General features: G+C 34.5%; 4 protein-coding genes across 7 annotated transcripts; 3 read left to right on the top strand and 1 right to left on the bottom strand.

The window, feature by feature from the left end:
* Positions 1–404: 404 nt before the first annotated feature.
* Positions 405–2491, top strand: LOC125064591 (tRNA pseudouridine synthase-like 1). Its single transcript, XM_047671718.1, has 6 exons — positions 405–566; positions 637–765; positions 944–1153; positions 1368–1466; positions 1924–2164; positions 2252–2491. Exons 1-6 carry the CDS (start codon positions 517–519, stop codon positions 2489–2491), a joined length of 969 nt encoding a protein of 322 aa, XP_047527674.1. The 5' UTR covers positions 405–516.
* On the top strand, positions 2475–3585 carry LOC125064592 (probable dual specificity protein phosphatase DDB_G0283417). Its single transcript, XM_047671719.1, has one exon. It carries the CDS (start codon positions 2475–2477, stop codon positions 3048–3050), a length of 576 nt encoding a protein of 191 aa, XP_047527675.1. The 3' UTR covers positions 3051–3585.
* A 253-nt stretch (positions 3586–3838) lies between these two features.
* LOC125064590 (protein melted) lies at positions 3839–12744 on the bottom strand. 4 transcript variants are annotated; one of them, XM_047671717.1, is made up of 13 exons: positions 12382–12744; positions 10660–10914; positions 10249–10453; positions 9905–10164; positions 9622–9768; positions 9345–9502; positions 8986–9266; positions 8751–8840; positions 8470–8564; positions 7802–8264; positions 7468–7736; positions 7131–7397; positions 3839–7051 (listed from the first exon to the last, which is right to left on the bottom strand). In XM_047671717.1, the coding sequence occupies exons 1-13, from the start codon at positions 12484–12486 to the stop codon at positions 6803–6805; spliced, it is 2844 nt and encodes a 947-aa protein (XP_047527673.1). In that variant the 5' UTR covers positions 12487–12744; the 3' UTR covers positions 3839–6802. The 4 variants fall into 4 exon arrangements, with proteins under 4 accessions (XP_047527673.1, XP_047527672.1, XP_047527670.1 ...); XM_047671716.1 differs by having other exon boundaries at positions 7131–7403; XM_047671714.1 differs by having other exon boundaries at positions 7131–7736; positions 9010–9266.
* A 290-nt stretch (positions 12745–13034) lies between these two features.
* Positions 13035–15242, top strand: LOC125064796 (cytoplasmic tRNA 2-thiolation protein 1). Its single transcript, XM_047672027.1, has 4 exons — positions 13035–13353; positions 13429–13968; positions 14235–14439; positions 14568–15242. Exons 1-4 carry the CDS (start codon positions 13306–13308, stop codon positions 15194–15196), a joined length of 1422 nt encoding a protein of 473 aa, XP_047527983.1. The 5' UTR covers positions 13035–13305; the 3' UTR covers positions 15197–15242.
* Positions 15243–15318: the final 76 nt, after the last annotated feature.

Genomic DNA, 15318 nt, shown 5'->3' on the forward strand with positions numbered 1-15318 from the left:
AAATGTGACCATTCATCTCATTTTAAACAAAATAGTCCCATTTTGGTCTCCTCAAGCTGTTCCCTAAAATGCCGATGTTGGCTTGAGATCGTCAGATGGCTTATAACGCCATAAATAAGTAAAGATTTTAATGATCGATTAAAAGAAACATCTGATGTTATCTTCCGTTATTTCATAATGTTGACGAAAATTATTTTTACTTTAAAAATTACAGCACTCTATATGAACAATAGAAATATATATTTGTTCCTCGTGTCCTATATCATTTTCATTCTAATGTTATTATTTATTTTAATTGGCTGTATGGCTTAGCACAACTGCCTAAAAAGTACTTGCAACAAACCAAATTAAAAAAAAAACTTGTTGATTATGATCAGCTGTTCTCATGTTCTGTCAGCTGTGATATGAATATAATTGATAATTTTCTTGTGTTTATTATAAAAAAATATTATTTATTTATATTACAACAAAAAAGCAAATTATTTATAACTATACTGAAATTTTATGGTGTAAATTATGAAAGCTAGATATTTAACATTTTTCTCTTATATAGGTACAAAATTTAGGTTAGTGTCTGTCGAATGTTCTATCTTAGCTTAAAATTTACCATCTTTTAATATAAAAATAACGCGACAGGTCTTCCGAAAAAATATGGCTTAAAAATGGTCGTAACTATCCTGACACTGAAAGCGTCCAGGGATTAATGGAAATATCATTACTGAAATTTAAGCCTTTAAATTATCCTAACCTATTTCTGTCAAGCCGGTAAGTTTGTTTCTTAAGTAGAATAAAATTGTATACAGCAATAAAACTTTAAAAAAATAAAGAAATAATAATAATATACTAATATCGTAAAGCAACCAAAAATAAAATGTAGCAGAACAATATTTATACTGCCTTTCGACATCTAGTTACAATTATTATACTATTGTAATTCTTATAGCACAGATGGTGGAGTGCATGCATTGAATTCTAGTGCACACTTTGACTTGGAAAGACATGGAAATCGTATATATGATACACAATTCATCATTAATGAAATGAATAGGTTTTTCTCAAAGAATCAAATAAGTATTTATGTTAAAGAGGTTCTACGAGTTAATGATGATTTTAATGCCAGGTTTATTGCTACCTCAAGGACATATTTGTACAGGTTAGTTAAAAAATACATCTTCTAAAAAATATGTTTTCACTAATGTTATTAATAAGAGTGTAGACTAATAGAAAGATACAATATTAATGAACCTATATTATCTAATGCAGAGTAACTTGAAATGTTATCAAACCCTCAGTTTTTTGTACTTATTCTTGTTTACACAAACTATTAAATAAAATTTCTAAAAGAGATATATGATTTTATATTTCAGATTGGCAATACTAAAACCGGAGGTCCAGATTGATGAAAATAATTACAGTATACCATCATTGATCCCGATAGAGGAATGGAAAAGGTGTGACTTTATAAGGTAAAACAAACTTGAACTATTAATTATAACAGAAAATTTATCAAGTCTATTTGTCATGAAGCATACTATTAAATTATGTATCAATTAGATAATGCACAAAATAAGTATCAGATATTATTAGTCCCATGCAATGTCTTTTATCATTGAATACATCTATTGCTTAACATATGTATTACAATAATTACCTAAAAATTTTGAGATTTTAAAGACATGCTTGGAGGATATTGCACAAAATATTGTGCCATCACAGGTGCACTGCCTTTCATTTGCTGCTGAGAATTTTTTTACACATTATTCCTCTAAAATTTGTAATATAGTAATAGCCTGGAACAATTTAAACTTGTGAACTAAGGATTTGTAGCAATACCAGCCAGTAAAAGCATACTAGAAAGAAAATGCTATTGCTTGGGAAAAATACAGATGAATGAAACAGTTAACACTTACAACTTCCTTGCAGATCAAAAGAATTCGACATAGAGAAATTCAAGGAAGGCGCTAAATATTTGGTAGGCTATCACGACTTCACGACTTTCAAGAAGTTTGATAAATTGAAACAGAATAAGCATAATCGACGTGAAATTAAATCCATAGATGTAAGACCAGGCCGACCTTGTGTCACGACATACACGAGTCAAAGTAACAACTGTTTTAATTATTGGGACATAACAATAAAAGGACGAGCATTTGTACATAACCAGGTAAATTATTACCTATAATAATAAAACGCGTGTGGCTAAAATCGCTCAGGATGACCTCATGACTATTATTTTCCATTTTGTTTCCAGATACGACGTATGATTGGCACCCTCATATCAGTCGCAAAGGGAAAATTAAAACCCGAGGATGTAAAAGTTATGCTACAAGTCCCGTCCAAGCATTCCTGGCACAGTTTCATAACGTCTTGTCTTCCCGACGGTCTCTACCTTTGCAACGTCGCATATAACCCCGAAGATTTGCTCTACGACCCAAATAGAAAAATTATATTTGAATTGGAAAAAGAGAATGAAAATGAGTTTCTTGAATGAACTAAAGAAGCAAAAAGAACGATTAAAAGGAACAGAAACGGTTGTTACTCGTGCCGATGGTGTTAAATATCTAGAAGGTTCTGGAACATTGGTGGAATCTAAGTCACCCGGCTTTGTAGTTGATACGAAACCAGACGACGTGCCTGTTTTAATTGTAGACTATTTATATATAGGTTCACAAGATTGTGCAGTACAGTGTGTATTAGAGAAATATAATATTAAGCATGTCCTTAGTTTAGGTATTGATTTAGATATTTCTTTTATAAACCATAAGTTCGTTCACATTTTGGATCTTCCAGAATCAGACGTCAGACCTTCCTTAGACGAATGTTTGCCATTTCTGCAAAATGCTATAGAAAGTAAGCAAAATGTATTAATACATTGTAACGCAGGTGTGTCTAGAACTTCGATGGTTGCTATTGCCTATTTAATGCAATATAAATTGTTAGATTATGAAATGGCTTACCATTTTGTAAAGGAAAAAAGACCAGCGATACAGCCAAACGCGGGATTTAAAAAACAGCTATTGTCAATGACGCCCGGACAAATAATATCTTAGCCTATTTATACTTAATTTTTTGATATATACTGCATTATTGTACGTGATACAATGTAAATATTTTTACTATAAATATATATATTTCTAATGACTTTTCTTACAAATTTATTTTGGTATTACAAACCTTAATCAGGTTAGGGGTGAACAAAAAAATATTTTAAATATAAATGAAATTATAAAGTAGTTTTTTGATTATATTATGGTAGGCCACCACCGTCCATAGACTAGTACTATGCTACTACTATATCTTTTTAACAAATTGAAATTCGTCAATAACGGATTCAGTGAAAAAAAAAAAACAACCGATTTGTGAGCCCTCTAATATTTCCAAGTCAGTTAAAAATAGACCAAGAATTTTAATATCTTGTATTTCAATGAGGCAATCTTACTTATATCAATAATATAACGTTTGTATCGTTCCCAATCAAAAAGCGACGGTTTATAATATGGATAAAATAAAATAAAAAAACTACATTCAAAACAGAACTTTATTGACTAATAAATAAGACATTAAGTACGATCATCAGTCGTGTAACGTAGAAACTGCAATAACATCTTAAAACTATGCGATGAACACCAGGAAGCGCTCTAAGGTACAGGGTTGTAAAGTAGCACCAACATCACAAGTACTTTTTTATAATCATATATTTAATATGTTAAAAAATGTGTGCTTAGTACAGTAGGCATAAAGGCGAGCATCCACTTTCAAATAACACCAATTATACTGCGGTGGGATATATTAATTAGGGTTGAGGGACATTGAGGTTAAAAAATATATATAATATTATTTCTGCGGAATCTTTACGGATTATACTTTAGTATTATGTCCTCATTAATAATAATGAATGATATAAAAATAAGGCATTTGCGTTATTTTGTAAATGGATGATCGCTATATTTTTAGTATTAAAGAGCTTTATGTATATATTTTGTATAGCTTGGCACATCCAGTGGATCTTATATAAACTTATATCTATTTGTCATTTATTATTATAATATATCTTCTTACATTTGCTAAATTGAGTTGCAAATCCAATAATAGTATTTAATATTTAAATAAGTTTTATAGGTATAGTGAAAGTTAAGGAATAATTGTTGAAATATATTGTATTTATCTAAATTTTTATTTATTGGCAGCCCCAAATTGGGGAATAATATAATCTAGTCTTAATAGCAATATTCATGACCCTGCAGAAACAAGCAGCTTTTAGCTATCGTCAAACTTTTTTAATACAGTTTTTTTAACTCAATTATAATATTCAATAACTATTGGACGCAATTATTGTTTTTACCAATTCTTTTTAACATATAACAATTATAATACAGTAAATCAAGTTGAAACGAAAAGGTAGCATTTAATAGGTTATTTTGAAAAGTTATGTGATTTAAATTATCAGCATAATATCCTGGCAAAAATAAGATAATATCACACAGACTAATTTAACTTTTTTAGAGTTTAAGATTTTTTTTAATGTAGCTAAACCCTATTGATACGAATACAGTGTCTTATTCAAATAAGCGACATAAAAAAATCATATTAATAATTTATATAACAACCATTTTATAATTTGAGACCAAATTAATTTCTTAACAACCGGAATGTCAATTTCGAATCACAACTCATCTGTTTCAATTAAATAAAATATTTTCAGCAACAGCATAAATAAATTGTTTTGTCAATTATAAATAGTCAAAAAATCAATAATTAAAATTAAAATTGATTAAAGTATTTAAAAAAAAATATCAAAACAATCTAAGGTAAGTTGTTTAAAATTACATCAATAATAAAATGATAAACACTGAGCAACTTTTCTTACAGAATAATAAAAATACACATCTTTACTATGGCTACTCAACTTCTGAGTAAAATTTTAAGTGTATGTTTATAGTGTTCTTGTTATGTACCTCCTTACCTTACCTTGTTATCTAACCTAACCTACCATTCTATATATAGATAGTAAGATTTGTTGAAATATATTTAATTCCATCATGTAACAATCTGTTCACTAACGAAAGCACCTCCACATTAAATTCCATTAAGAAATATAATCTTAATTATATTTTATTTCTGTTTTTATTTTTAAATTACTAATCTTATGCACACTATGAAGCATATGTGTCACTCACTTAAAGTATGTTGATAATTTCGTATGGAGAGGCATACCTTCGTGAGTTAATAGATAGGTACAAAGGTAAAGGTGTATTTAAAGGTACTTACTTACATCGATAGATAAAAAAACTTTTTTTAAAACAAAGACAAAATAAACTGTTACTGGGTTCTGAAATAACATGCTGCAAAAATTATACAATACTAGGTAACGCTAGCAAACGTGGGAATTTTAACATACAATTGTATTTCATTAATAAATTATTATTAATCTTTTTACAAATTGTATAAGTAGTAAAAAACGACAAACACAATGTTTTAAAATTAACATTCTGTTAAAGCTCATGTAATTTGTTTTGTTATTATATTTCATAAATTACATTTTGACTATGATGATAATACACATATTAGATTGATTGAGTTCAGTACCTCTTTTCAAACAAAATACTAAAACTTAACTGCTTTCATTATATTAAAACTATTTTTTTTATGTATTCATAAAAATGAAAAATGTTTCGATATATTTTCCTACAACTTATTGAATTGAAATATAAACACATTATTTACTTTAAGCTTGGTATACACAATAATGTATTTATTGTAAATTCATATTGTAATTACTTCATTAAGTACAACTATGACCAGCACTCAGTCTTCGACCTTCCAACATCTCAATTGTCAATATAATCGTTTATAATCCATGTATATACAGAAAAAACAATACACAACTAACAACTCTTTCAATTTTATAAATTGACTTCCAACAATAAAAACGTAATCTAAAAACATTAAAAAACTTCTTGTACTTATCTGTCTTAACATTATAATTATCTTAAATATTACAAAATGGTACCATCGCTTTTTATTTTGTCTTTTATATTATTTAAATTTACTTGTATATGTTTAAGTACGCGTAGATATATTCAATAATAATTTTAAAAAACACATTAATGTCTTGGAAGCTTATATGTCACTTTCCTGTTGCCACTTAAAAAAATTTGTTTTTATTTAAGAAAAAATTTAAGCAAAAACTTAACGGGATATAAATATATATCACAAAGTATTTAAGGCACATACTGGCAATAACATTAATAAGTACTTCAAATAGGCAAAGGCGCAAAAATTATGAAAAATGAAAATTATGCTTTAAAATATCCCATGACATTTTTAGTACCTTGCATTTATAAATAAATATAAGATTATATGAAATGCATAGAAAGTCTTAAATGTCAGTCAGCGCCAAAAAATTAAGTACGTTTTCTTAGATTACTTGATATAAAATTCATTTAAAGAAAAAATAAATGTAATTATTTTTAGAAAGTATAGCGACAACATAGAATGGTAACAAAATTACATTATAAAAAATTTTAGGTAAATTTAAACAGTTATATATAACTTAACTTTTCATACCAAAAATATGCCATAAAATGTCAAAAATGTAACCGTGTCGACCGTAATAAAAATAAAATATGGTAAAAGCACACGAAAAGAAATTATGTCACGAAAACAAACAACAATGCTAATTCAGTTAGTTATTACCGAGGGTGGTTACCTGAGTGAAGACAATCGATAGTGGAGTGAGGTAAAAGGTCTGTAGATTTTGAAGTGTTCCAGAGACCTAATAATATTAGGGAGGCAATGGTTGTCAGAAGCTCTTCAGCGTGAGGCCTCGTGCAGGCAGACTGTTGGCCTTGGCAGGTGCGTCTCTCGCCTGCGAGTGTGCAACCGCTATGCTTAAACACTGAGCCCATTCCTCCGCATTTTTTCCGTCCTTCGGTTTCAAAATGAGGGTTTGATCGCCCGTAAAGATCTCGAAAGCTTTGGGAATGTTGCGAGCACCTCGTGACACTTTGACCGACCGAATCTGATTTATGTCTATACTTTCGCCGCCGCTCTAAAACAAAATATATTAATTTTATAATTTTGCTTACGATCAGTTGCATCGTTTCAGAAAAAGTTCAATGAACACTCACGGCTCCCTTGCACGAGAGATGCGCGCCGGAAAGCGTGAAGTATCTCGTGCGCCAGCGCCGGAACAGCCGCCAGCGACCCTTCTTCTCCTTGAGCTGACCCTCGATAACGGGCTGCCCGTCGGCCGCCAGGAAGCCCACGGCGCGCTCGGGATGGTTGCACAGGAAGCAGCCCCACGGCGCCTGCGTCGGCGGCACGTCCGTGCGCGTCGCGTTCACCTCGAAGACGTCGAAGAAGCCCGCCGCCCGAAGCTCGTTCACCAGCATCTCCTGCTCCTGGAAAGGGATCACGATGAGTTCGGCTCGCCGGCGCCCGAGGCGGCCGTCGACGAGGTCGCACCTTGAGGCCGGGGAAGGCGCCCGTGACGAGCGTGAGGAAGGTCTTGTTCTCGCACTTGAGGATGTCCCAGCAGTGCTTGAGGCTGGCCACGGTGGGGTCACGCGAGGACAGCGCGGCGGCGTGGCGCGCCTGCAGCGCCAGGAACATGAGGTGGATCCACACGCGCGGCAGGCGCGTGCGCATGGAGAAGGCGGCGCGCGCGTACAGGCAGTGCGGGCCGCGCCGCCCGCACGCGAACGACAGCCGCGCCTGCTTCTTGGAGCGCCGCTCTGCACAGCACACACACGTTACGTCACACGCGCTACACACGGGCCGCGCTCGGGACGCTGCTCACCTTCGATGGTGCACTTGGCGGGCGGCGGGATCCGCACCGACACGTTGTCCATGTACGCCTTGATCTTGTCCAGGTGCTTCTCGCAGAAGTGCTGCACGGTGTCTCTCATCGGGTACGGCTCGAACACGCTTATCCTGTGGTTGGAGTTCGAGTTGGAGTTGGAGTTGCTCGAGTTGATCATCGTCACGCTCGTGTTGTTCGCCCGCCGCGACGTGACCGTGACGGGCCCCATGGAGACGGGGTTCGATCCGACCGATATCGGGCCGGTCTGCGTCAGAATGGGTCCGGTGCTGGGCGTGGTGGTGATCACCGACACCTGTCCCAGTGCCGTGTTGGAGTGCTGTATGGAGACGGACGAGGTCGGGACGAGGGCGTCGGACGATTTTCCAGAAGTCAATGGATTCACTGAAATCGATTGCGTTTGGAGAGAGGACGGACCGGAAATTATCGTAGGCCCAGAATTCTGAAAAAAAATTAAGTAACATAAATAACCAACAAAAACAAAACCAAGAGACTAAGCGCCTTCTACTTTCTTGTGAGTTCGATTACAAAACATTATAAATATAGAGCTGAATAATCTCCATATATTTTGTACCAATCTGTTATGGCCTCGGTTATAGATGAATTGTATATTTATTTATACATAGGTAGTAAAAGCGAATGGTTACCGTTGCTGGCGCGGGTCCGATATGTATGTTGTGTAGGTGTCTGGCGGGCCGCGCTACCACCGTGACCGCACCCTTGGAGCCCGCCTTGCCCACACCTGCACACACATCACTACTGTATAACATCAACATTGATAGTTTTCATATTCTTTAAAAGTTAAAATTACTCTTTCGTGCCAACATTAAATCAAAGGAAGAGCTTTAAGGTAAATATGTAACAAATACGATACCATTTGTAATCTCACGACTTCCTTCTAAACATAAACAACAAACTTGTGACTTACTTGGCGGCGGGTTAGCAGTTTGCTGTGCGTTGATCTGTTGAGACGACGACAGGCGCGTCATACTCTTATGGAGACCCCCCACCGAACCACCTGGATATATTAGTTTTCACTTATCACAGGCTAAAAATTTGTACGGATTAACAAGGAATGATAGAAAGGACATAATTTTTACATCATTATCGACACTATATATAATAATAATATTTTAGCAACAAAGTCGGAGAAACGTTCTAACCGGCAATATTCAATCGAGTCATACTTCGGTGCGAGTTGGGGCCGGGGTGTAGCCGCCCCGTACTTCGCGAATCACCGAGCTTCGCCCTCCGCGTGTAGCCCGTCACGGGAGCCACCGGCGCCACCGCGGGGCCCCCTGCCGGCACCGCTGCGGTCACCACGGAGACCGGGGTCACGGAGCTCGATGTAGTAGTGACGGGTGTGTTGGGGCCTCCTAATTTTACTATCGTTACACCGCCTGGAGTTCTGTTCACTTCACCGTGAGTTGATTTAGGTCGATTGCTGAAATTAAGAGCGATAAGCTTGAAGTACATCGAATATGAGGTTACACTTTAACGACATTAGCATCACTCTCTTCACCTGTTGTTGGCGCGAAGCGCAGCCAGGAGACGATCGGTGAAGAGCGCAGGGTAGGCGCTGCACAGAGCTGTTGCTTCACGCAATAAAGCGGCCTGCTCCGGCCATTCGGCACCAGACAGCCGCTCTACCACGAAGTTCAAAGCTTCTTGAGCTCGTTCCTGTAAGTACAAGTAGAACATTTCTATTAATAGTGGACCCAAGGGTGTTCCGAAGAACGTACTCACACTCACCCTGCTTGTGTACCCGAGGGTGGGGCGGGAGATTTAGTGACACTCACCCTGCTGGTGTACCCCAGGGTGGCGAGGATGGTGGCGACGAGGGCGGTGGCGCGGGGGGAGGCGTGCGGGGCGCGGGACGCTCGTCTCACCGCCGCGGTGTGCTCCGCAACCAACGACGCGCGGCTGCGACTCACGCTAGCTATTACCTGAGATAAATAAATAAATAAATAAGCTGCGATTTGCAATCATAAACAATTTTAGATAGTGACTATTAGAATGTCAGGTGAATGTTATTGAAGTGAGTAAAACCTAGAAGAACCTAATATCGAAGTAAAGTTTTACCTGCAACAAATCTATACACATGCACCCAGGATCGTTTTGACTGGCAGTATTCGGGCATAAATATGACAATAGCTGAGGAATCGCAGTCTTCAGCGCTTCGGGTCTTCTTGCAGCTATTTGTTCAAAGAGTGCGAATAGTGAACTCTTTTCTACGGGCTCGGCGTGAGGTAATAGAGATACTAGTGCCGTGACATGACCTTCCAGTGGTTCCGGACATACTTCATACAAGTTTGTAAGGATCCGGCATAGTGGATAATTACCTGCGTACGAAAAATATAAAAAATAATAATTATATATTATAATAAATAGCTTAATTAGTAAACAATTAATAAAAATAATTGTACCCGACATAATAGAATCCATGATTGTCTGAACATGGGGTTTTAAGAGTACCGCGTGATGTACTGCCGCAAGAGAGAGATAGCGCGCCATATGTCGCGATATTTCTCTGTTTCCTTTGTGCAAGAACTGGACCGCGACGGGCAGGAAGAGTTCCATTACTTCCGCGTTGCCACTTGTTTCCTTGTCTGACTGAAGAGGAAATGATACCTAAGAATGTAGAGTTATGTAAATTACATCGGCCACACTAAGCAAGTAATTTTTTTTATAAGTTTATGAAATAGTTACAACTGTATAACAAGAGTAAAATAATATCATATATTTAATTTCATCAGAATCACTTAGTAGTAAATTTGTATATTATTACTATATTTCATAAACCATTTTTTTATTTTATTTTCTATTTAATATCTTACCAGAACAATACAGGCAATAACATCAGATGCAATCTTGGCATGGGGTGGATCATCATCACGTAAGTGACCGACAGGCATTAAGTTGTGATGGAGACAAGATTCCAATAAAGCAACTAGAGCTCCGCAATATTTTTCCAGAGTACCCGTCTCCTTTATACATGATGTCACTCTGGTCACACATATCTCAATAAGAGCTTGATCACGGTCATTTCTGATGTAATCGGGTCTGGATGATATGTCAGTGATTTGTTTTAGCTGAAAATAACGAAAATACACTTGATTTATGTTTTGAACCCAGTACTCTTTAAAGTTATATTTAATTCACTTTACTGCTCATTAACTTCTCTCTATATTTTGAAAACTTATTGTTTTTATCCCAATTTTAAATCAAGTTCTTCTTGGATACAAAAATTTGGTACAAAAAGTAGTAGTCTAGTATTTCATCTCGTTAAATGCCAAAAAAAAATAGTTTTTTGGGTAAATTAAATCATAGGCAAAAGCAAATATTACTTTTGGTTTATAATGTTTGTCTTTTTATTAAAATTTGAAAATGAGTGACTGATAAACTACAATCAAATTTTGCACAGGAATTTCTTATGAAACAGGTAAGTACTAAAAGAGGATTTTCAAAATTCATCACCTGTTGAAGCACTTCTAAAAATGATCACCTAAGAAGGTGAAGGAGAGTTTCTAAGTAAGTTTGCTTTTTTTCGATGTTTTAATATACATATATTAAGGCTTGCACTTATGAAAAAAGGACAGATGTTAAAGCAATTTCGAAAATTTATCTACTAAATTAGGCAAAATTGAGTTACAAACATAGAAATTGGTATTTATGATTCTGTTTATAGCTAAAAGACCAATGTTACAGAGTTTTCTGGGTGGATTTCCTATCAGGTATACAGCAAGTGTTATTTATGATTACCCACAGGTTGTAACAAATCCAAGTAAACTCTGCCACTAGGCAGATAAAATTAAATAAGATGCACATAATTATGTATGCAAATTGAAAGTTACTGTTCCGTATAATATGATTTTGATAGCTACTTATTATGTAATTTACTTTCAGTTTTCCATATAGTCTTTGACGACTGAACTTAATAGTATATATAAGGATATATTTAGCTCTATTTAGCAACCAACTTCAAATTTTACACTCTGCCTAGAGGGGTATAACTTCATTAAGATATATTTATGCTTTAATCTCTTGATTTTATGTTTCGTTAATTTGATTAGTTTAGTTGCTTAAAAATACTAATATATATTATATTCTTAGAACAAAAAGTTACTGCAGTTCTTAGAAAATAAGTGATAGATATAATAATTCAAAACAATATTTTTTTTAAATTGATATTTATTATAAAGAACTTAATTATGACTCAAATTATATAAGCAATGTCTACAAACAGGGAGACATGAATAGTCTAACGGCCTGGCATCAAATAGGTAGAATATTTAAATTTAAGTATTAAAATTTATGTTTATGGATTGTGTAATAGTTAAGTACCAGTATTAGTAATACATGTGAAAAATTATCCTCAATTGACTCTGACAGAGATAAATCTGAAGTAAGTTTTGAATTTTCAATAAAATTTTTAGTATCCTCTTAATTTCTGGCAAACTATATGTTTTGTATCTTAATATAAACATGTTTGAACATTGAGATTTAAATAAGTGCATTATGATTGGCAACAAACACGATAAACAAGTTTCGTAACTCACCACTTCATTCAAGTCGTCCACAATATCGGCATCTGCGATGGCGAAAATATCGCCAGCTCGGGTCAGATCCCGCTCAGTTAGCACGTGTTTCAGCAATTCGTGCATACTGCAGTCTCAACATCCACGTAAAATCACAAAAATACGGGATTCACCACCAACAAACACCTGACTGGACACATTAACATGACATCCTACACAATCTACATAATTTTCCGGATAAGTATTAGATAATTTATTTCATTATTTTCATATTTATATAAATGCACTTATAACTGCGCTTTCTAGCGGAGTAATAGTTAAATATTGTTATTAAAGAATTTCATTCGTGATTTATAAGAAGTCTAGTTCGTTCGTTCTGAAATCGAGAAGGTAATTCAGTCGACCTGTCGTTGCTTAAACGTCAATCAGTCAATGAACTTTAGAATCGGATAATTGGACTTATAATTTTATTTTATGAAACAAGATTAGGTACATTACTAAAATTATAAAATAAAATTGAAACCTTTCGAAATATTTTTCAATACAAATATGTAATACTTACAATAAACTAAACACGTTACTATAATAATAAATAATTCTAAATACTTTCTCTAAGCTGTGGTTGTCTATTTTGTCATTTGTGTCATTGTCAAACTGTCAATATCAATATCAAACAGGTGTGATTAGTGATAAACACCACTCGACACTCACCAGCATAACGCAGTGATTATATGCTTTTTGCTCACCGGAATCACCAGTCATATCCCTCAGAATAGATTTATAGGGAATCAAATCAAGTTTTAAGTCAGAATTCAAGAAGTTCATGTTTATTATTCATTTTGAAAATATTGGATAACCTGAATCGTTAAATAACACAGTCTTGCTCAATATTATTCTTGTTAATTTTAAATATTCATTAATACTACAACACTACAAATTCCCAAAATGCCAGTACCGTGCAGAACTGGATGTGGGAAAAATGCAATGTTAAAGGTACTTACAACTTTTAAAATAAAATTTAATACCATATTTAGTATTTTAATTATATTTCTTATATCTTGATTATAGCGACCTAAAACAGGAGATGCTCTATGCAAAGAATGTTTTTTCTGGGCATTTGAAACAGAAATACATTTCACAATAACAAAAGGGGAACTTTTCAAAAAAGGTGACTCTGTCGCTGTAGCTGCTTCGGGTGGTAAAGACTCGACCGTCCTAGCACACGTTTTGAAGACACTGAATGAAAGATATAATTATGGCCTAAACCTTATGCTTTTATCAATTGACGAGGGGATCACTGGTTATCGAGATGACAGTCTTGAAACAGTCAAACAGAATAGAGATGACTATGAAATGGCACTGAAGATATTGTCTTACAAAGAGCTGTATGGCTGGACCATGGACGAGATAGTAGCTCAAATAGGAAGGAAGAATAACTGCACATTTTGTGGAGTTTTCCGCAGGCAAGCCTTAGATAGAGGAGCTGCCATGCTCAATGTAAAATGCATAGCGACAGGACACAATGCAGATGATATTGCAGAGACAGTTCTCATGAATGTGTTAAGAGGAGACATTGCTAGATTAAAAAGATGTACTGCTATATCCACTGTGAGTATTGTAGTATAAAGGTTAATTATTATTTAGATATAGTATGGCAAAGAGGTTAACCAAATTCTAGGAATTAGAAAACGGAACTAGAGTTTGAAAAATGGTTTTCCCATAACATGAAAATCAATTATGAGGTAATCTATATGGTTAATATGATAACCCATGTCAACATAACATAGCTTATAGAAAGTTGCGATAATTGTTATCATGGTGCATTTGATATAAATCATACTTAAGAAAAAAAATTAACAAAAGTATTTTTTTAGGGAAGTGAAGGAACAATACCTAGAGTGAAACCTCTAAAGTACACATATGAAAAGGAGATAGTGATGTATGCACATTACAAGAAACTTGTGTACTTCTCAACAGAGTGTGTATTTGCTCCTAATGCGTACAGGGGGCATGCACGAGCACTCCTTAAAGACATGGAAAAAATTAGACCTACATGCATTATGGACATTATTTATTCAGGTAAAAGAAAATAACTTTAATACATTAATTGTGCTCATATTAATACAATGGGTTTTACAAAATAAATACATCAAATTAAAAATATAATATAATTTTATTATGTAATATTAATGTAATAATAATTACAGGTGAAACAATGGAAGTTAAAGAAGCGGTATCACTTCCCTCCCAAAGAGTATGCATTCGATGCAACTTTGTGTCTTCCCAGGAAGTATGTAAGGCTTGTGTTCTCTTAGAAGGCCTGAACAAAGGACTTCCGAAGCTTGGTATAGGCAAAAGTTCGAAAGCAAAAAGAATGTTAGAAGAGTATAATGCAAAACAACACAAATCTTTAGAAGAAGCAATAAAGGATATTAATGAGGAATATGAGAAAAATAATTGCATTTCAAAAGGCAAAGTATGCAGATCTTCATGTAAGAGTAAGCAAACAGCACAAATTAATAAAACCCATAAAACAACTTCAGAGACATGTTGTAATGGACAAAGTGATGAAAAACTAAACACAGATAATGATATCACTAATTCAAAAGTAAAAGTACTTTTGAAGGAATATGGATTATCTGAACCCGCCCAAGATGACAGTTCAAATTTAATAGCTGTGAAAATAGATCACAGTAACACTGAAAAAGTAGGAAATGCTACAAATGATGATGATTTCGAAGTTGACTCACATAATACCGATGAACAAATAGTTGATGAAGATGACACTTGCGGTGGAGCTTGTGGGAAAATAGATTCGCTACATATAAGTTTCTGATACTGACTATAAATTGTGTTTATAGATTATATTACAAATAATATACAGATATTATATAAAATAACCTTTATTTCATCCATATCTTACATACACTTTACCAAATATACATTTTTGATTTATAC

This window comes from Vanessa atalanta, chromosome 6 (genome assembly GCF_905147765.1).
Source record: "Vanessa atalanta chromosome 6, ilVanAtal1.2, whole genome shotgun sequence".
NCBI lineage: Eukaryota > Metazoa > Arthropoda > Insecta > Lepidoptera > Nymphalidae > Vanessa > Vanessa atalanta.